At 39.1% G+C, this 20878-nt stretch overlaps 1 protein-coding gene across 4 annotated transcripts; it reads left to right on the top strand.

The window, feature by feature from the left end:
- The first annotated feature begins 467 nt into the window (after nt 1-467).
- On the top strand, nt 468-9824 carry LOC135741152 (uncharacterized). 4 transcript variants are annotated; one of them, XM_073813529.1, is made up of 3 exons: nt 468-1282; nt 3839-5527; nt 6279-9824. In XM_073813529.1, the coding sequence occupies exon 3, from the start codon at nt 7828-7830 to the stop codon at nt 8989-8991; it is 1164 nt and encodes a 387-aa protein (XP_073669630.1). In that variant the 5' UTR covers nt 468-1282; nt 3839-5527; nt 6279-7827; the 3' UTR covers nt 8992-9824. The 4 variants fall into 3 exon arrangements, with proteins under 4 accessions (XP_073669630.1, XP_073669629.1, XP_073669628.1 ...); XM_073813527.1 differs by having other exon boundaries at nt 3839-9824; XM_073813528.1 differs by lacking the exon at nt 3839-5527.
- Nucleotides 9825-20878: the final 11054 nt, after the last annotated feature.

Below are 20878 nucleotides of genomic sequence, written 5' to 3'. Positions count from 1 at the left end.
GCGGGTGCTTTTCCTGCATACTGATGATGATTGTGGTTCTCGGCTGCAAACAGAAACGTTTCAGCCTCTCTGTTCTTTAAAAAGGACGCCTAGTAGCCGAGTGAGGCCACAGTACTTTATGCAACGGAGAGTGGGGATCTTTAGCACAAGCAACTTAGCGCTCCTGGGTGAAATTGCCGCTTTTTCCCTATTGTAATTTTACGAATAATATTGTACCTCCAAGATTTATGGTATATGTTTATTTGTTTGTTTATTGTGTTTTACTTTTCTTTGGAAGGGTGGGTTGTTTTGTTTTGAGGGTTGGCAGACTGTATTATGACATTGTGAAGCACTTGCCCATAAGTGAGCCTCAAGCGTATCGTTGGTGTGATTTCACATGTACTATGAAATTTAGAGTTTCTACTGGTGTGCTGTGCTTTTGAGATTGAGGTGGTTACTACACTGTGCCTAGTGTGATAGTGGGGTGTAAGAATCTAAAAGATGTACCTTTCCCACACCCACTAGTTAACTTGTAAGCAAACCAAATATATATCTATATATCCTGTTTAATTCACATTATATGTTCACATGGTTTTGATAATCCTTTTCATGGTGGCATTTTCTCTAATCATATATTTTGATGACAAGCTCATCCTGTCCTTAAGGTTAAATATATACAATGCATATTATAGAAATGCTATGTGTCTGGGTTTTTCCATTGTATAACACACTGTTTGTTTTCTGGCCTGTTCAGTTAAAGTTTTCCCCAGTGATTAATGATCTTACATTTGCTATGTTTGGAAAATATCCTTTGGTTAATTGTGGTCGGGGCAAGGATGATATTTTGGGAATATGTGTCAGACCCTACTTCCCTGTTTTTAGTATCACTTCCCCTTATGTAGGTTGAACACAAAGCTGTCTTAATTAATCATACGATTATTGGCTAGACGTATTCGTCAATGTTTTGATCACAAGATTGTGCCAGACAACCCAGGTGACTAATGTTTCCTTTTTGTATCCTATATAATGTGAAGGATGTCTAATAAAATTTTGTCTATGATTGAAACTGCATCTCGGTGTCAGTGTCTTTCATGGTCCTCTGATATCAGATTTCTCTGCTGCTCACCTCAGATCCTCACCTAACAACCTAGGTACCGAACTTAGAAGAAAATCTCATACTCCTAGACCTGCTTAGAATTAGATTCTAACAGTTGGGCGCTCGTCCGGCGAAAGAGGGGAACATCCTCGAACCGGAGACCGAATTTCGAACACCGCAGATCGGGGAGGACTCTACAAAAAGGGGGTAAGTGTTGTGATATTTCTAATAAATTTGAAATACAGCGCTTACCCCTGAGTCCTAGGAGGACCTGTATCTTGTTGACTCGAGTCAAGACTGGTTAATCTACTCGGCCCAGTTGGGGCAGGTAGTGAAGTCGTTTTCGTGAAAAGGGGGAATTTGGTGATTCAAATCCTCATGGGGCTGGAAGTTGATTCTACCAGCCCACGAAACGAACCAAATATACATGTTTGAGCTCATTGTATATTTGGGATCGTGGTGTTGATAAATGATTATTTAATTAAAATATTGATCGAGCGCGGCCCAATATTTTTTAATAAGCTGATTTGAAATAAAACTAACATTGAAAAAGCTATCATCTGTATAAGCTATCTGATTGAAAAAATTGTGAACAAACAAACTTTGAACAGAACAATTTGATAAATGAATGATTATTGATAAAAATGCTGAATAATTAAACATCAAACGATCATTGTCTATTTGAATAAAAATATTGAATAAAAAAACTAAATTAATATTCTACTGAATATATTGAAATTGATTGTTTGCATATTTGACATAGTTTACAAAAGTAATGTCCAAATTCTATTCCTAATACGGTACGGACAATGGTTGAGGCTGAGTGGAGGAGCACAGAAAACCCGGGTGTCTGTCCATTGCTTTGTGCTTATTGCTGTTTGTCTATTATTGTTGCTGCTATTATTTGTTTACATTGTGTTGAAGATGGAGGATTCTGTCACGGCCAGGCAAAAGCCTGATGATTTTATGTATACAAATAATAGAGGTTTTTATGTTGAACTGTACGTCAGTAAGTTAGCGGTTAGTAATTTAATAACTTTACATCAAAAAAAAAACCCAACACAAGATGCGCCGCCATATTTTATGTCGAATAGTAGGCTACCAGCCTAAGTTTACCGTTGCCACAAATCACAGCAAAATACGTGAACGTTTTACAAATCTCACAAGAGGTATGCACACGTCACAGGGGCAGATTTGTGCTATTTTGTTGAAAACATTGGAGAGCGATGTATTAAAATCAAAAATAAAAATAAATACATAATTGATACGTGCCGTCGTCTGATATGAGAAAACCATGTGACTGGAAGCAGGGGACTGCAGCCTCTCGTTATCCAGGCACATGGGAAGATCATGAATATCAGGATATGCTTTTGATCAGATGCGCGTTTTTCTAAACGGTTTGGCATTTGCCAGTATTTATCGTTTGCATTAAACAGAAAGATAAAACCAAATGAAACTGCCTCTAAATTTTGCACACGTTGGAAAGCAGTATGAGTTTATTCTAGACTACCGATTGACAAAGTCTGAGTGCGCTGTTAAAAATATGTTGAAAAATATGAATCCTAGGCAAGAGTAAATCATAAGGTTACAACCACTAATCTGTTGGATATAGATGTGAGTAGATTGATTTGTGAGTCTGATGCATCCGGTGACTTTTTCTGTTTTATCTGAAAATGCTATTTTTTCAGGGCAAGTCTCATCAAACGGGAAACAGCTTGCTCAAGCACCGGAAAGGAAACTGAGATTTGATATACTGTGTTAGTATGCGAACAAAGGGGCCACATGCAATGTGACTGTCGTTCCAAGGGGGCGCAATTTTAATCCAAGGGCGCCATCACATAGACAGTCAATGCAACAGCCACAGCAAGTGCATCAGAAACTATCTGACAGTAATTTCCAGACAAACTGGCATAACAAAACACAATGAAGAAGTCCACATTTATTTGATATTTGATAATGATAATGAAAGTTAACCTTTCTTAAATTTAATGGTAAAATGCATATATTTCTCTTGGATACTGAAGTATTATTAATGTCTTCATCTGAATATGAGGGACCAACTACTGATAAATTTGCTCTTTGGGTATTATAGAAACTGAAATGTTCCGTCCCATTACACCACCTCTGGAGGTAAGAGCTCCAGGTGTCAAATCATTTAAAACACAAATTTCAAATCATACCAGATGGTTGTCTTGATTGGCTCGGGCGAGACATAATGCATAACTTAAATATGGAACATCAAAATTTCATGATTCTCATGTTGTTTTCTCTTTTATGTCATGTTTACAGACATACATTGATCCTCTGCCTATGGGGGGAGGAAGTGAGAAGGCCGACCAAGACCCAGTAACCCCCCCATACCACAGAATGTAGACACTTTGATTAACTCATGCCTATGGTCTTAGTCAAACAAAGATACAGGTTTCATTGATATGAAACCATACAAAATTAAACTTAAAACCTGTGTACATTACACAATATCCTTTGTCAAAAGAAAAGGAAGATGGCATTAAACCTATTATTCACAATTTTGTTTACCAAGGTGTCTTCATATCTACACGCCAAACAACACACCGATCAACCCGGTGGTGAATGCTGATGGAAAGACATGATGTCTTACACAAGAATTAAGAGCAATCAATAAACTGATAATTCCTCTGTCTCCAATTGTTCCAAATGTGCCGACTGTCATAAATTTTATACCATGCACACATAAGTATTTCTGTCATTTATTTGTGTGCTGCTCTTGTCTCTCTGTTGCAGTGCATCCAGACGCACAGCCACTGCTAGCCTTATAGGATAGGGGGCGCAAATACTGAGAAGGGTATGCTGAATCACCATCCGTCCTCTCCGCTGCGGTGAAAAAGACATGAAAAAAAAAAAAAAAAGATCGACTTGCTGTCTTCAGTTTGCATTCTGCAGTATGCTGATGACATCATGGTCTCTGCTCTGACTGAAAAGAACTGTGAGAAAGCCTCCATTATCGTCTGCAATATTCTGGGGAATGCTGGTTTCAAAGCATCAAAAGAAAAGCTCCAGTGGGTCAAGCAAAAGTTCTCGTACCTGGGTCACGTCATAATGCCAGGTCTTCGAAAAAAAACCCTCCACAGATCAGATTGAACTGATCCGGAAGATGAAATTCCCATGAACTGTGTAACAGCTCCAAAGTTTTCTGGGGTTCATAAACTTTTGTCGCTCATGGAAACCTGAGTGTGCTGCCCATGACAGACATTTGCGGAGTATGATTGATCACAAGGCATCGCCTGCATCACTGATATGCTGGACTAATAAAGCAGAGACTCATTTCATGGCACTGAAACACGCCATTACTACGGCCCCAGCTCTGGGCCATCGAACTATGCAAAGACTTTTCACCTGCATGCGAGAGAGGCGAAGGGTGTGGCTCTGGGTATCCTTTGGCAACAACAAGGTTGCACTTATAGGCCAGTGGCATATCTGTTTAGAAAACTAGATAATGTAGTTACAGGTATGCCTGAAATGTCTTTATGCAGTGGCTGCTGATGTTCTGTCTGTACAGGTGGCTGAGAGAACGAGGCTGTCACAGTCAATGACTCTACACATTATATCAAGTAGGTACATTTTTACACAACACAGGACGGCACAGAGGCGATCTGGGTATGAGACACTGTTGGCAACCAAAAATGTAACGATCCAGCCCACTTTTAACATTAATTCCACTTTTGATGGGAGTTTTGGGACTGGTAGACATGACTGAGCACGATCTAAAACATAACTGCATTTTGAATTGACCACTTCCTGTTCCTCTAGGGCCGATTAAATGGACTCGCCCCTAGATGGGGGGGTCAGATCTATATGGATGGCTCATATGCAAAGCCATCGGACAGTGTCTACCTGTGTGGTTATGCTGTGGTGTCGGATACTGGTGAGGTTATAGAAGCCTTTGCTCTAAAATACAACTCAGCACAAGCTGAAGAATTGATAACTCTAATACGAGCTTAGGAGCTAATGAAAGAAAAGCCACAATCTACACAACTCTAAATTTTGTAAAAACATGGGAAGCCTGAGATTTTAAGACAACAGATGGTAAGTCCCTTTCATTTAAAAATTCATAATAATTCATTTAAATTTGATAGGACGGTTCACAAAAGCAGTACAGCTACCGTCTGAAGTGGCAATAGTGAGAGTAAAAAGTCATGGATCAGGAAATGATCTGTGGGAAACAAGAAGAGAAGAGGAAGCTGCCAAAGCAGCAGCTCAAGCTCAAATTGAATGACTATTTGAGTATGATGTCAAAACAGACCTTGCTATGGCTGTGCAAGTGACTAACATATATGATATTGACATAAATAAAAAATTTAACAGAGTCAACCGACGCAGAGTGACCTCGAACACTGAAGCAAGCGTGTACCAGATGAGAAGGGAGTCATGAGAGACGAGAGAGAGGGAGTAGCACTTTCAAAACTGGGACTGGTAATTTTAATAAGATATTACCATGATCTATCACATACCTGTAGAAAAAGTTGACTAATGCAATAAATCAATTTTATTATATTGCAGATGTAAAGAAAACCAACAAATTTGATTTTCAACTCATGTCTAACCTGTGCAAAAGTGAACCCGCCTCGAAAAACAAAAAGATGCGTTGCCACACCCCGAGGCACCTTGTTAACATGATCAGATTGATTTCACACGCATGTCGCCGGTTGGAAATCTAAAATATATTTTTTATCATAAAGAGGATCCGCAAACTGTAGTTAAAATTTATGACAAAAGGAAATTATTCTTCGTTTTGGCATACCGAAAACAACGGAATCTGACAAAGGGACACCTTTTGTGTCCAGAGTAACGTAGCTCTTAGCTAAAGCGTTGTATATTGATTGGCATTTTAATATCCCGTATCACCTACAATTAGCAGCTGTCATAAAGAGAACGGATGCGAAAATTAAACAGACGATAACCAAAGCTGCGTTAGAAACGGGAAAGAAATGGGTAATTTTGCTATCTGCTTTATTATCAAAAATAAGAATGATTCCATCTTCAACCAAATAATTATCTTCATTTGAAAGACTAATGGGCAGGCCTTTCCCCACCCCTTGGGTGAAAGGCCGTGCTGGCATTTCTTCACCAGGTGACCTGGAGCTGATACAGGAAGACTACGTGGTGTCCATAATTGAGAAATTGAACTCTATCTGTGCTAATGTTTCTTTATCTCCCCCCTCAGAAAACCCTACTCATTCTTTTGCTCCGGGACAGAGTGTTCTAATTAAGAGTCTGAAACCGACAAGGGTTGGAGAGCCAAACTACTACGGCCCAGCCAAGGTGATTGCTATCACCAGGACCGGGGTTCTGACTGATCATCAGCCGCAGTGGATTCATGCCTCGAGGCTGAAACACCACTCTGCCATGGATCAGGACACCGGAGACAAACCCAAACAACGACTGCTATTCACGGAGATCAACGGAGAACAACGAGTGAGAGATCTTGCTGGAAGCTCAACTGCCAGAAGGATTCGAACCGTGTACAGTGACCGAAGCTTTCATCATCTTCAGCGAGCACATTGTGAAAGCAGAGCAAAGAGAATGGAAGACAACGAAACCATCACACAACCAACCCTGCAAAAGCGATTCGTAGATCATATGCTGTGGTATATGTTTATTTTGAATGATGATGATCTGAAAGTTTAAAGAAAAATACATAGATAAATGGTTTCTTGGGGAAAAAAGGGTTATGTAGGAAATTGCTATTTGTAACAATTTGACAACTGGGAAGAATATTTTCTTAAAGTATATGAAACCAGTGCTTTCCAGATGTGTACCATAACCCTGTTATATGCCGTGAGAAATTGAGGGTAACATTAACTGTGCATGCCATAAATAATATATCTGGAGTAAATGGATTAGTGATAACTCGACCATAGAAGGTGAACCCAAATGACCTATGATGCAAATTGTGATTTTCAAACATGAAGCGAATGCATTTCTATTCTGATATAGGTGTGTGGGATCAGATGTGATCCACTATCGTGTATCAAAGGGGCCATTGTAAGAATCTAAAAGATGTACCTTTCCCACACCCACTAGTTAACTTGTAAGCAAACCAAATATATATCTATATATCCTGTTTAATTCACATTATATGTTCACATGGTTTTGATAATCCTTTTCATGGTGGCATTTTCTCTAATCATATATTTTGATGACAAGCTCATCCTGTCCTTAAGGTTAAATATATACAATGCATATTATAGAAATGCTATGTGTCTGGGTTTTTCCATTGTATAACACACTGTTTGTTTTCTGGCCTGTTCAGTTAAAGTTTTCCCCAGTGATTAAGAATTAGATTCTAACATGGGGCTTTACGGTTGGTCCGGTGTGTGCCTGGGAATGGTATGGTTTGCCAATTTTTAACCTTGTAATAATATCATTGATGTTAATAAATTGTTTTGTACCCTTTGTATACCAGTCTTGAACATTCTTTTGTTTTGAATTCTTTAAGAAACCTGTGAAGAAAACTGGGTAAGGTTAATAAGCAAAAGTAACTTTGTTACATCTGGCGTAGTCGGCAGCGCGTGCTAAGGCTGGTTACATAGGGTTTTTCTTTCCTTTTATTTTTTTTCTTTCTCTTTTTTTTGGGGGTGTATTAATTGATTGTTGTTGTACTTGGAGGTACAGGGTTGTTGTTTTGGGGGAAAAAGCGGCAGTTCACCACTGCCAAAGGGAACGTCGCCGGAGATTTGTCAACAAGTGTTTGTTGAAGACTACCCAAGACAATGTCGTCCCCACAAGGTATGACAGAATTACAGGAGCTGATGGATCAAATTCGACAGCTGCAGACGGAAAATGAACAATTGAAAACACAGGGACAAGACAGAAATAGAGGTATTGATGCTGCCACTGTTAATAGTGAGCCTGGTATAACAGCTGCCTCTACCGATTCAGAACAGTCTGTATCTAATAATGCATTGGGGTATACTGTGACTCCTGCACGTTATGTTTATGTTCCGCGAGAGCGTAAATGTTCCAAATTTACGGGTAAACTGTCGGTTGACCTAATCACTTTAGATCAATGGGTCAGTGAGGCCCGTAGATGCCTTGAGGTTAGGCCTATGTCTAACGCTGAACAAGTATTGTTCCTGTATGATCATCTTGAGGGGGGAGCAAAAGCAGAAGTTGAGTTTCATGAAGTTTCAAATAGAGATACCGCTGAGAAGATTTTTAAAATTCTCACTGAAAATTTCAGTTGCTCTCAATCCTATGTGGCTGCACAGTTGTCGTTTTTCCAGCGGCATCAGAAAGAGGGGGAATCCTTACGTGATTTCTCTCATGCTTTAAAGTCGTTAATGGATGCGGTAATAAAAAAGACACCTGGTGGAATTTTAAATCACGACCTGGTGTTACGTGACCAATTTGCTGAGAACGTAAACGATGACATGTTGAGAAGGGAATTAAAAAGAAGGCTCGCGCTTGACCCTCAAATGAGTTTTCTTTCACTCCGTAGCATAGCCATTAAATGGGGGGAGGAGGGAAAACAAGGGATGAGTATGAGACCTAGAGCTTTTTCTTTTGATACTTATGTATCCGAGGGGTGTAGTCGGGGGGCAGATTCTAACGCAATATCTGTAGTCAATACCGAAATGACTGAGTTAAAGGAATGCCTTCGGCGCCAGCAGACCCAATTAGATGCCATTTTGTCACAATTAAATTCATCTCGCCCACAGGGTAACCCAAGGGGTGGAGGGGGCCAGTCTAAACCCTACCGTTTTCAGTCGGATGGGAAGCCGATTTGTATTCGTTGTAATAGGGCAGGCCACATTGCCAGATACTGCCGTATTGACCCAAACTCTGATAATGTTGTAAACCAGGTGGGGCAGAGGGCGGTAGCTCAAAATCAGCTAGTGGAATCATCCGCTTCTCTGCAGTTGCAGGAAAACTAGCGCCCTCTGGTGTGGAGAGCCAAACACCAGGAGGGGCTCAAGTAGGCTCTTGTCACTTAACTGTTGATAGTAAGCCCCATCTCATAGGCCAGTGTCCAGTGGTTCATGTCGCGATGGGGGGAAAAGTAATTGCATGTTTGCTGGACACGGGCTCTATGGTCTCTACAATAACAGAAACATGTTTTTGGGAAAATTTTCAATCATGTGAGGAGTCTCTTAAACCCTGCAGCTGGCTACAGTTACGAGCCACTAATGGGTATGAAATTCCATACTCAGGTTATCTGGAACTAGATGTGACCGTGTTAGGTAAAACCTCCCCTAGCATGGGTATTTTAGTAGTGCGTGATCCAACTGATCCGTTTACTCAGCAACAGAAGCGGGCAGTCCCCGGGTTATTAGGCATGAACATCATTCAAAGCTTTTATAAAGAATTGTTTGCTGACATGCAGTCAGCCTTAGTCCAGGCCCCTTCTATGTATAAAGCTAACCAGGTTTGGCGACAGGCATTTTCTACATGCCAGTCCCTTGAGAACCTTCATAGTAAAGGGTGTTTAGGGAAGGCTAGAGTTCAGAGTTCTGCAGTACTTATTCCTTCTGGGTCTTTGAAACTCATCCCTATAGTTTGTCCTAGTGCTGCTAACATTTCACTTCATTCTGTGTTATTGGAGCCACCCACAGAAGGAAACCAGTTGCCAGAGGGCATCCTTATCTCTAGGGCCTTACTATCAGTGAAGAGTGGGGTAGTAGAAATCCCAGTTACTAATGTGAGTTTACAAGATGTGTGGCTGCAACCGCACACCAGTTTGGGTATGCTCCATATTGTTCAGGTTATGTCTTCAGGGTGCTCAGTGAATATCGTGGAAGGGTGTGGTGGGGAACAGGTCGCCATAGTCCAGTCAGCAGAGATGAAAGCCACCCCTCCGGTTGATTTTTCTAACATGTCCTGGCCAACTTTATCTGTAGAACAGGAACATCAAGTAAAAATGTTATTACAAAGCCACAGTAATGTTTTTAGTCAGGGAGAGGGTGATATAGGGTGTACCACTTTGGTAGAACACCAGATCCATCTTACCGATAATGTTCCCATTAGGCAGAGATATCGCCGACTGCCCCCTTCCCAGTATGATCAAGTTAAAGCCCATATCCAGCAACTGTTGGAGACAGGAATTGTGCAACCTAGTTCGAGTCCTTATTCATCGCCCATAGTGATCGTGCAAAAGAAAGGGGGAGACCTGAGACTATGTGTTGACTATCGGCTCTTGAACGCAAAGACAAGGAAGGACGCTTATCCCCTTCCTCGCATAGACGAGTCCTTGGATGCATTGACTGGAGCCAAGTGGTTTTCAACTTTGGACCTTGCCAGTGGTTACAATCAAGTGCCAGTGGCAGAAGTGGACAGGGCCAAGACAGCATTTTGTACACCATTCGGACTTTTTGAGTTTAACCGTATGCCGTTTGGCCTTTGTAACTCACCGAGTACATTCCAGAGGCTGATGGAGAGGATCTTTGGAGATCAAAGCTTTCAATCACTTCTACTGTACTTAGACGATATAATCATCTTTTCAACCTCCTTTGACGAGCACTTGAAGCGCTTGGAACTCGTCTTTAATCGTCTACATAGTAACCACCTTAAGTTAAAGCCATCGAAATGCCAATTTTTTCAAAGAGAAGTAAAATATCTGGGACATGTGGTTTCTGCCTCGGGGGTGGCCACCGACCCGGACAAGGTCAAAGCAGTCGCAGAATGGAGACAGCCAACCACTACCAAGGAATTAAGATCTTTTTTGGGGTTTGCATCGTATTACCGTCGTTTCGTGGAGGGTTTCGCAAAGATGGCGGCCCCCTTGCATAGACTGGTGGCGCAGATAGAGACAAGCTTTAAGTCTAAGTCCCGGGTCAAGGCATTGGGAGATAGCTGGACTGCAGAGTGCCAAGAGAGTTTTCAGACTCTGAAAGCTCACCTGATTAGCGCTCCTGTATTAGCATATGCTGATTTCACAAAACCGTTCGTCTTGGAAGTTGATGCAAGCCATGCTGGACTTGGGGCTGTTTTAGCTCAAGAGCAAGATGGACAGAGGAAGCCCATCGCATTTGCTAGTAGGGGCCTACGACCGACAGAGAGGAATATGTCCAACTATAGCTCCCGTAAACTAGAGCTTCTTGCCCTTAAATGGGCTGTAACTAGCAAGTTTAGAGAGTATCTTCTAGGTGCAAAGTTTGTTGTCTTTACCGACAATAATCCATTGAGTTATTTGCAGACCGCGAAGTTAGGAGCTACAGAACACCGTTGGGCTTCCGAGTTGGCAATGTTTGACTTTGAGGTCAGATACCGCCCAGGTGCGGCGAATAAAAATGTGGATGCACTCTCTAGGCTGCCAGCCCCTGTTTCTATTGATACTGTGGCCCCAGGATTGGAGGTCCCTGCAGCCACCTCAAGGGGTAGCGACGGTAAGACCCAAACCCTATGCCAAGAAACAAATGCCTTACCAATCCGACAGAAGGCTGATTTGCAAGCCCTACAGATGGAGGACTCTGCTATTGGACCATTTATTCATTTTTGGAAACAAGGAGCGGTTCCAACAAAATCAGAACGGGTGTCATTACCGCAAGAGGCTCAGAAACTGCTTAAACACTGGCAGCGGATACGGTGTCAAGATGGAGTGTTGTACCGTAGTATTCGGCTGCCAGGGGACAGTAGAGCGACATTTCAGATTATCTTACCGCAGTGTCTAAGACAGGAAGTCTTGAGAGGCCTTCACGATGACCATGGACACCAAGGAATAGAACGTACAACTCGCCTCATTAGAGAAAGATGTTTTTGGCCTGGTATGTCCCGAGAGATTGAGAAGTATTGTCAAGAGTGTGGTCGTTGCATCGTGGCAAAAGCTGTCCGTCCACAGGTGAGAACTTTCCCGGGGAATCTTACTGCTTCGAGACCTCTGGAAATTGTAGCTATCGATTTCACCACGTTAGAGAAATCAACGGATGGGCGGGAACATGTCCTGATTGCGACAGACGTATTCTCAAAGTTCACGCAGGCATACCCGGCCCGTGACCAGAAGGCTAGCACAGTAGCTAAACTACTCACAGAGGGTTGGTTCTATCGTTATGGAGTGCCTAAACGACTTCATAGTGATCAGGGTAGAAGCTTCGAAGGAGATCTTATGAAACAGCTGTGTCAGTTGTACAATATTGCTAAGAGTAGAACAACACCGTATCATCCGGAGGGCAATGGGCAGTGCGAGAGATTTAATCGGACATTATTTGACCTGCTCCGCTCGTTGCCCCCAGATCAGAAGCGTAAATGGCCCCAAGCCCTCCCCCATATCCTCTTTGCTTACAATACCACTCAGCATGCATCAACGGGCTATTCGCCCTTCGAACTAATGTTTGGGCAGAAAGCATATTTGCCAGTGGATTTTCTGTTGGGCAGTGTTGAGGAGGAGGTGGGCCCTGGGCAACCTCATGATTGGATGATACAACATCAGCACAATCTTAGGGTCATTCACACACATGCACGGGACCGACTAACTCTTTCAGCAGAGCGTCGAAACCAGCAGGTCACACCGTCAGCGAACAAACCACTTGCCCCTGGTACATTGGTTCATAGGAGGAGTCACCCCTTGGGCCGCCACAAGATACAGGATTTTTGGGATGATACCATATACAGAGTACAAGAGGCTTTAGATCAGGAGGGGAGAGTATACAAGATCTGCCCATTGGAAGGGACAGGGCTGGAAAAGAACATTCATCGATCTGAGCTCCGAGTTATCCCAACCACTGTACAGGCAAGCTCGAACCCCTCAGCAATGCCCCATGGAGTACAAGACCAGAATATTTATCAATCTGAGCGTCCAGCTATTCCAACTAACGTACAGGCAAGCCTGAACCCCTTTGCAATGCCCCATGGAGTACGAGATCGTCGCGACCTGGAAAAGTTTGCAATCAGTAGTTTGCGGTCAGCAGAGGATAGCGACGTTGAGGATGAAATTGTGTTGATGGAACCTGTGACTAATATTGAGAATAACAGAGATATACTCTTTGAGCATCGTTTAAATCCATCCAGCCCCTCGGGGCCAACGGTAATTGTGAACAATGAGACAGAGGATCAGACGAGTCTTGAGACGGAGCAAAGTCCCCCCATAAACTCTGACACTGTAGTAAGACGCTCCGCAAGGGCTACAGCCGGTCAACATAGTAACCCATTCCACCTGCCTAGAAATGCCTTTGGCAACATAGGTCAAACTAATTCAATTGAGGGTAGACTTTCAACCCCTGTCCCCTTGTTAGTAACTTTTAGACCATGGGTATAACTAGAATGGGGCTATCCGCACCGGGACGGTGAGCTTTTAAAGCTGGGGTGGATGTGACCAGATGAAGTATCTGTAGGATAATGGGAAGGCACTAGAGGGTGTGGCTTAGAATTAGGAAGTAGATAAAGCAGGGCGGGGGGTGACGAATTGTTTTGGATTGATACATGCAGCGTGCACTAAGTGCAAACAGGTAGCAGCTATTTATGAATGAAGCCGAAGCTTTGTCTCCTGCGTAAAGCACAACATTAAAGTTGGACAAGAGGAGCTAATCACGAGAGTAGTGTGGTGCTCGTGGTCTCAGTCGAACGTGGGGACGTGTTGAGCTTAGCAGCGGGTGCTTTTCCTGCATACTGATGATGATTGTGGTTCTCGGCTGCAAACAGAAACGTTTCAGCCTCTCTGTTCTTTAAAAAGGACGCCTAGTAGCCGAGTGAGGCCACAGTACTTTATGCAACGGAGAGTGGGGATCTTTAGCACAAGCAACTTAGCGCTCCTGGGTGAAATTGCCGCTTTTTCCCTATTGTAATTTTACGAATAATATTGTACCTCCAAGATTTATGGTATATGTTTATTTGTTTGTTTATTGTGTTTTACTTTTCTTTGGAAGGGTGGGTTGTTTTGTTTTGAGGGTTGGCAGACTGTATTATGACATTGTGAAGCACTTGCCCATAAGTGAGCCTCAAGCGTATCGTTGGTGTGATTTCACATGTACTATGAAATTTAGAGTTTCTACTGGTGTGCTGTGCTTTTGAGATTGAGGTGGTTACTACACTGTGCCTAGTGTGATAGTGGGGCTTTACGGTTGGTCCGGTGTGTGCCTGGGAATGGTATGGTTTGCCAATTTTTAACCTTGTAATAATATCATTGATGTTAATAAATTGTTTTGTACCCTTTGTATACCAGTCTTGAACATTCTTTTGTTTTGAATTCTTTAAGAAACCTGTGAAGAAAACTGGGTAAGGTTAATAAGCAAAAGTAACTTTGTTACATCGGTTAATAAGCAAAAGTAACTTTGTTACATATAGGGGCAGTTTCCCGGACAGGGTTTATCCAAGTCCCAGACTAAAATGCATGTTTGAGCTACTTTTATTTCAAAACACCTTGTGCTGGCATATTTTAACATATATCAATGCCATTGCTTTGTCTCAAGATGCACACCAGTATAGTTTTTTGTAAGGTTTGTTTGTAAAAACTTCTTAAATGTCCTAAAATAATTAAAGCCTAGTCCTGGATTAATCTAAACCCTGTCCGGGAAACCGCCCCATGGAGCTTTTTACAATTGTTTAATTGTTTCAAAGCAGCTTTACATTAATAAAAGCAGGAGAAAACACAGAAAAATCAGTGAACAACATAAGAAGCAGAGTATAGTAGTAAGCGTAGTTATAATGTAACATATAGAAGAGAGTTCAAAGTTAAGCTAATGTCAGCTGATTCCATAGGGGTTGAAAACTCCTAGAAGAAAAAAAAACTAATTTTATTATGGAAAAAAGTCCCTTGGAGAAAAAAACCCTTGAGAGAGAGACAGATATAGCTGATTCTATAGAAAACAAGCTAACTATTGCGGCATAAGTATATTTACAAGATGAGTTATGTGAATGCTTTGTTAAAGAGATATGTCTTTAATTGATCAACTGTGCCTGATTCTCAAACACTGTTGGGTAAATCATTCTAGAGCTCAGGGGCTAGTTAGTATGTCTGGCATGTTTTCTTATGAATTTAACAAATTTGACTGTCTTTAAGTACAAAAATGATAAGTCTAAAGTCACATTTTACTTTCATTGCTGAATAAAGGTACTCAAAAAATCGGTCCTTCACAACCTTTGAACAGGTTAAAAACTCTGGCACCGTGGTCAAAAGTATTTGATTACCATTTTATAAGTGCTGAAAGCATGTGGTCAATATTATATCATTTTTGATGAAGGTGACATATAATGGTTTTTGCATTGGAGCTCTTCAAATATCAAAGTGCTCTGAACTTGGTTTAGGTCCCTAATCAAATGTAAGCAAATTTGTGACATTCGCGACCATATGTTAACTTTTTTCTACGGATCAGATTTCCTTCCACATACTGAAAGGTTCTCAAATCATGCAGGTTTGCAATAGATCAGGTTTTACACAAACATGTGTTCATGAAAAAGGCAAAAGAGAACATTTTCAATTGTGGTCCACTCTATTAACATCTATTAAATAAATAAAAAATAAAATAAAACAATTTCTTATCCAATAACCCCAAACAACTGGAAATGTCATTTACTGGCCAATATGAGTAGGAACCCTCTATCTCAGTCAAAAAAGGTTTTTTTATCTGGATTAAGATGAATTTTATGCATTGTTACACAGCTTACTGTAGCTGAATAGGAGACGAGTTTCACAGCAAACTATCTGTCTTAGTGATTGAAATTCATTGTACAGCAATCAAAGGCAAATATAGCATTTTTATATTTTGAGTTACTCATCTCTGTATTGACATCACATGCACTTTTTTATGCTGGTATCTTTAAATAAACATATGGAGAATGCTCAAAGTTTATACAAGAGAGTATCAGTGTTTTTAGAACAGAAACCCTGTGATGGACTGCAAGTTCAAGCATGAACCCTCGGCCACATGAACTCTAAAAACAAGGTGCTAAATAGCACTAAAAGTGGTACACTTGCTCGTAATCACTTATATAGCACCTACATAGAACAATAAGTGGTGCTATTGCATGACTATAGCACCACTTATAGTTTTACATAGCACCATATGGTTTTACAATGGTGCTGTATAGCCCTTAAAGTGATTCCCCTACACTGTAAACTAAAGTGGATCAACTTAAAAAAATTACTTACTTTGGTAACAAAATGAATATTTTTTTCAACACACATGGGAGGACCATTGAACTTTTAACATAGGTTTATTAACCTTTATTGATTGAAACACATTTATTATTGCATTTAAATAATAACTGGTGCATTTCAAAATCAGGCATGCAACCATCACAGGCACCCATTTTGAAGACCCTTGGTGGTATTCATAAAGGTTAGACTTCATTTCGACAATCTACTTTAGACACCCTACTAACTATAACTTTGCAACTGTGTCAACTAAAGGCTGATTTATACTTCTGCGTAGGACCTACGTGTAGGCTACGTGTCAATTTTAATTTAAACTATTATGGCATTGTTCACGTCCCAAACAGTACAATGTATTAATTTAAAATGTATTCAAATCTGTAAAAAAGTTTATTAAGCTTAAATGTTTAACAAGTTCAACATTTTAAGTTCCAGAAACTTAAATAAAATGAGTTAAAAAACTTAGCTTACTTAAAAAATTGAATTTATTAATTCCAAACAGATTCATTTCACACTGTAAATAATTGCAAACTTTTGGTGGTTGTTGTGATTTTAATGGGATTCAATTTGCTGGGTAAGCTAAGAAAGTTTACTTCAGTTTAAAATACAATTAACACAAGTGGTTGAGGAGGATTGCTTTACAAAATGCCTGCATTACAAGAGCATTTTTTTTTTAATTTAGTGATATTTTATGTGGTTTTAAGTAAAGAGAAAGACTCAATAGTGTTAAACATTCATTTACGTAGGAGATTTAGAAGAGATAGCTGTTGTTTTGTGGTTAGCATTGTTTAGAAGTGTAATGCCTTTCACTGGTTTTAATTTCATGAGTCACATAATCTGTTTCTGTGACTTTTGTGAACAAAAAATAAGTGGTAAAAAGTCGTTTTAGGTACTGTAAACAAAAAATATATGAGAGTTTGGTTCCAAACAATTTCTTAAAAATTGTGTTTTCTTATTGTGCATTTCAATTAATATCAGTCAAACCGCAGTTGGTTTGTTTTGATTTAAGCCTTCACAAATAAAAAAATACAGCTAAGTAACACAATAAAACACAATAATAACATGATAACATAATAATAAACATGTTTTGACAACATTTTTAAAAACAAAGTTATCTCGTTTTGGAACCAAACTCTTCATATGGTAAACAGTAGTTTTTTTGTACTGTATAGTGTAGTTATTATTAAATAAAATTAAATGTAATTAATTAATTATTAATTATTGTAAAATGTCCTGAGCATTTTCTGTTTGTCAAGTCAAAAGAGTACGTTGTTGGAGAAGCGTCAGCAGTGATAGAGATAAATAAGTGACTTTTGTTGTATGAGGAACAACGCTCCTCAACATGGTCCACCTTTTGGAATCTTAAGCAGTTATGTTTTTTTGGAAGTGTGTGAAAAAGTGAAACTCGTTTCCTGAACACCGGGTGACGGACAACAACATGGGGCACTGACAAAATCATTCTCCTTGAAAATAGAAATGACTTTAATGGGGTCCTGGGAAACAGCTAGTTAGCGTACGAGTGATTCATCAGACCGTAATAATCCAGTACATTAATTATAAAGACTCCTGGGTTGTTCTCATGCTGACATGCTTTTGATCAAAAGCATGATGGAATTGAAGCAAGACTGTGACCTCTGTTTGTTTGGTTTGGATGGTGATCAAGCATATGATTGGCTTTTCTGACATGCTGGGGCATTAATTATTTTGCACGTCCAATCTGTGATCAAATTAATGTTTGAAAATCTTTACATCACACTTGTTTGGACATGAATGGATAAACTAAGGTTGTTGAAACTGAAGGGTTGTTTTAACCCAAGGCTGGGTAAATATTGGACAGAACCCATGTTGAGTTATAAATAAACCTATGTTGGGTTGCTTCAATGCAAAGGCTGTGTTGTTTTAACCCATTGCTGGGTAACACAATGACCTAGCATGAGTTTATTTATAACCCAAAATCTGTTTTGTCCAATATTTACCCAGCCTTGGGTTAAAACAACCCAGCATTTTAAAGTGTAAATATTGATCAACCAAATATTATGACAAATTCATGATCTCCTTGAAGATTCAGATATTTTGTATTTCATGCAAAGCCTGATATTGTAGTGAGTGATTATCATGAAGGATTTGGTTAGTCGCTGTTTCTTTAAATTTTCTTTTCACATAGTTGTTTTTTTTTAAGAATTATCTCAGACAATGGAGACATTCTGTTTTGGATCATTACTGTTAAGTCATCATCATTTGTTTAACCACAAAACAACATTAAGATTATTTTACTGATATGGTTAAGAGTTTTTTTTTTTCAGATATGCACATCCATGTGCATTTTTGAAAAAAAAAATCACAGTTAAACACCTCTCGCTCACTAGTTTATTTATTTATCTAATAAACACATCTCACATTTTGTTTTGTTAGAGAATATTCTGTGATGAAAAAATGGCTGGCATCTTTGTTTGCCATTTCATGTGTCCTAAATACAATACAGTTAACTCTTTCCCCGCCATTGACGAGATATCTCGTCATTTAAGAGAGAACATTTGCATAAAGAAACGTGTTACTGATGAGGTTTTGTGTTTATCTGTAACACCGCGAGTATCCACTAATTTGAATTTCGACTTCCCTAATTTATAAAATAACTGAAGAAAAAAATATTTTTTAATTTTACTTTTATGTTTTGATCGTTCTGACTATGATCTCTAAAAAAAATTCATTTACAAAAATGCAATTATTTCATTCTTTTTGCTAAAATAAAAATTATGTTTAAAGAAAGTACCCATAATTAATAGTATATAAGCAAAGAAAAAAATATAGATATGATATAGATATGATAACGTTTTTTTCCTGTTTTGTTTGTTTATTTATTTATTTTTTAAAGCAGATGGTCTGTTCTTTCATTTGATATATTTGTGTTTATATATTTTTAGAATAAATTTTCCTTGAAGTTTTTTTTAAGCTTTTGTGAAAAATCACAAAAAATGTTGGCTGGTGGTGAATGAGTTATATATTTTTTCACAATTTATGTATAATTTCACTCATAATAAAATGCCTTTATAGAGGCTATACTGTATGCATAAACATTTCACAAAAAAATACATCATAATTGTAGGACACTCAACATTGCTATAAATTATTCTTATCCATATTATATAGTCTTTATTTTTATATTTTTTATAGATGTTGTTTACAGTATCATTGTTTTTAAATGCAGTCAGTAGTATTGTATTATTTGCAGTATTTGTATGATTTATATTTTACATTTCTAGGACAAGGGATTTAACATTTATGTAAAAAAATGTATATCAATTAATTATAAAATGGCCCTGATATGTCACTAGACATTAAGAAATCATTTTCATTTCAAATATCACTGACAACATTGGTCCGTCCAAGATATTGTCATTTATAAAGTGGAGTTGCAGCCCTCAACTGATGTTTATGTTGTCATTTTGTGTATTGGCCACCAGTTGTGTGATTGCAGTACCAGTTTTGACCACAATCCTTCATACTGTTCCTTTAAATTTAATCAAATTGGCTTCATGAGTCATTTCAGCTTACTATTTTAAAGTTGACTCAACTTTAACTTTAGCTATAGGCAATTTCAGCTTGTTTATAAGTTATAGCATCACTATAGCTCATTACTAGTCATTTTTAATGAATTGAATTTAGTTGTAATGCACCAAATTTCACATTGTAGCAAAAATAAAGTATAAAGACATTGCAGAGATTTATAGGATTACAATTTCTTTCTTTTACATTAAGTACTTGAGTTTCTGATAAGATGTTCTGCTTGTGACCTCTCATGTGTGTTCATAACACTCAGAATGTTTTTGGGACGCAGTTAGGATTGACATTGACTTTCACGAAGACCAACCAGAGCAGAGAAGAGAAGAGAAAGCAGCAAAGAGGATTAGATGACGTACTGTAGGGGCTGAGGTCAAGGACTCTGTCAACTTAGTCATTTGCATGTGAACAACATACAGTATGTTGCACTGCATTGTATTAACTAAAAACATTCAGGTATGTTATGTGACTTTAGTCTAGTAGCGGATATATCAAGAAGCACCTCTATGATTATGTATCTTTTTGTAGCTTCAACAGTAATCTGTTTAACCCATGACAATAATTACAAGAATAGTTCAACCTAAAATATGATGGTCTGAACCCATCTGACTAAGTTGCCTTCATGGCAAATGACAATGGGTTATATCAAAAGAAAGTTGAGCACAAATATAGTCCTATGTTTCTGCCTTTGTGTTTTGTCCACTACAAAAAAATGCCCTCTTGCTATTTATACTGTAGATTTACCGTAATAATGATGCATTGTGGCAATTTGATTATTGCATGAGTCATATGACATCCCAAGTTCGAATGTCAACATGCTCGCCAGATTTAACCATCATGATTAACATCAATTTTCAGATAACAAGCTTTAGGTTTATAAAATAACACAATGAGAGCACAACAAGTTCACAATGACAGGATATTCTGTTCTCAGTGAACTATTACTTTCATTGTTAACTATTCAGTCAAGGTTATTAACAGAATAAGGATGTAATTCACCAGAAACAATGATGTCATAAGTATAAATGGTTAACTCAAGTCAAGCATTGGTAAATAAAGGATTTGTCAGATTGATGTTGGGTCAAGGATGAGGTTCTGCTCCATTAAATGGCACCGGGTCATCAAAACACAGAATGGTCTGACCTGACTTTAAACAGGACGGTTATAGATCGTAGCCAGCATCT

The sequence above is a fragment of the Paramisgurnus dabryanus genome, chromosome 24, assembly GCF_030506205.2.
Source record: "Paramisgurnus dabryanus chromosome 24, PD_genome_1.1, whole genome shotgun sequence".
Lineage (NCBI taxonomy): Eukaryota > Metazoa > Chordata > Actinopteri > Cypriniformes > Cobitidae > Paramisgurnus > Paramisgurnus dabryanus.
The sequence above is the reverse complement of the archived record's forward strand: the minus strand, read 5'-3'. Positions and strand labels throughout refer to the sequence as shown.

Coding starts and splice junctions, on each gene's coding strand:
- LOC135741152 (XM_073813528.1), top strand. CDS start 7,828: ATGTCGTCCCCACAAGGTATGACAGAATTACAGGAGCTGATGGATCAA.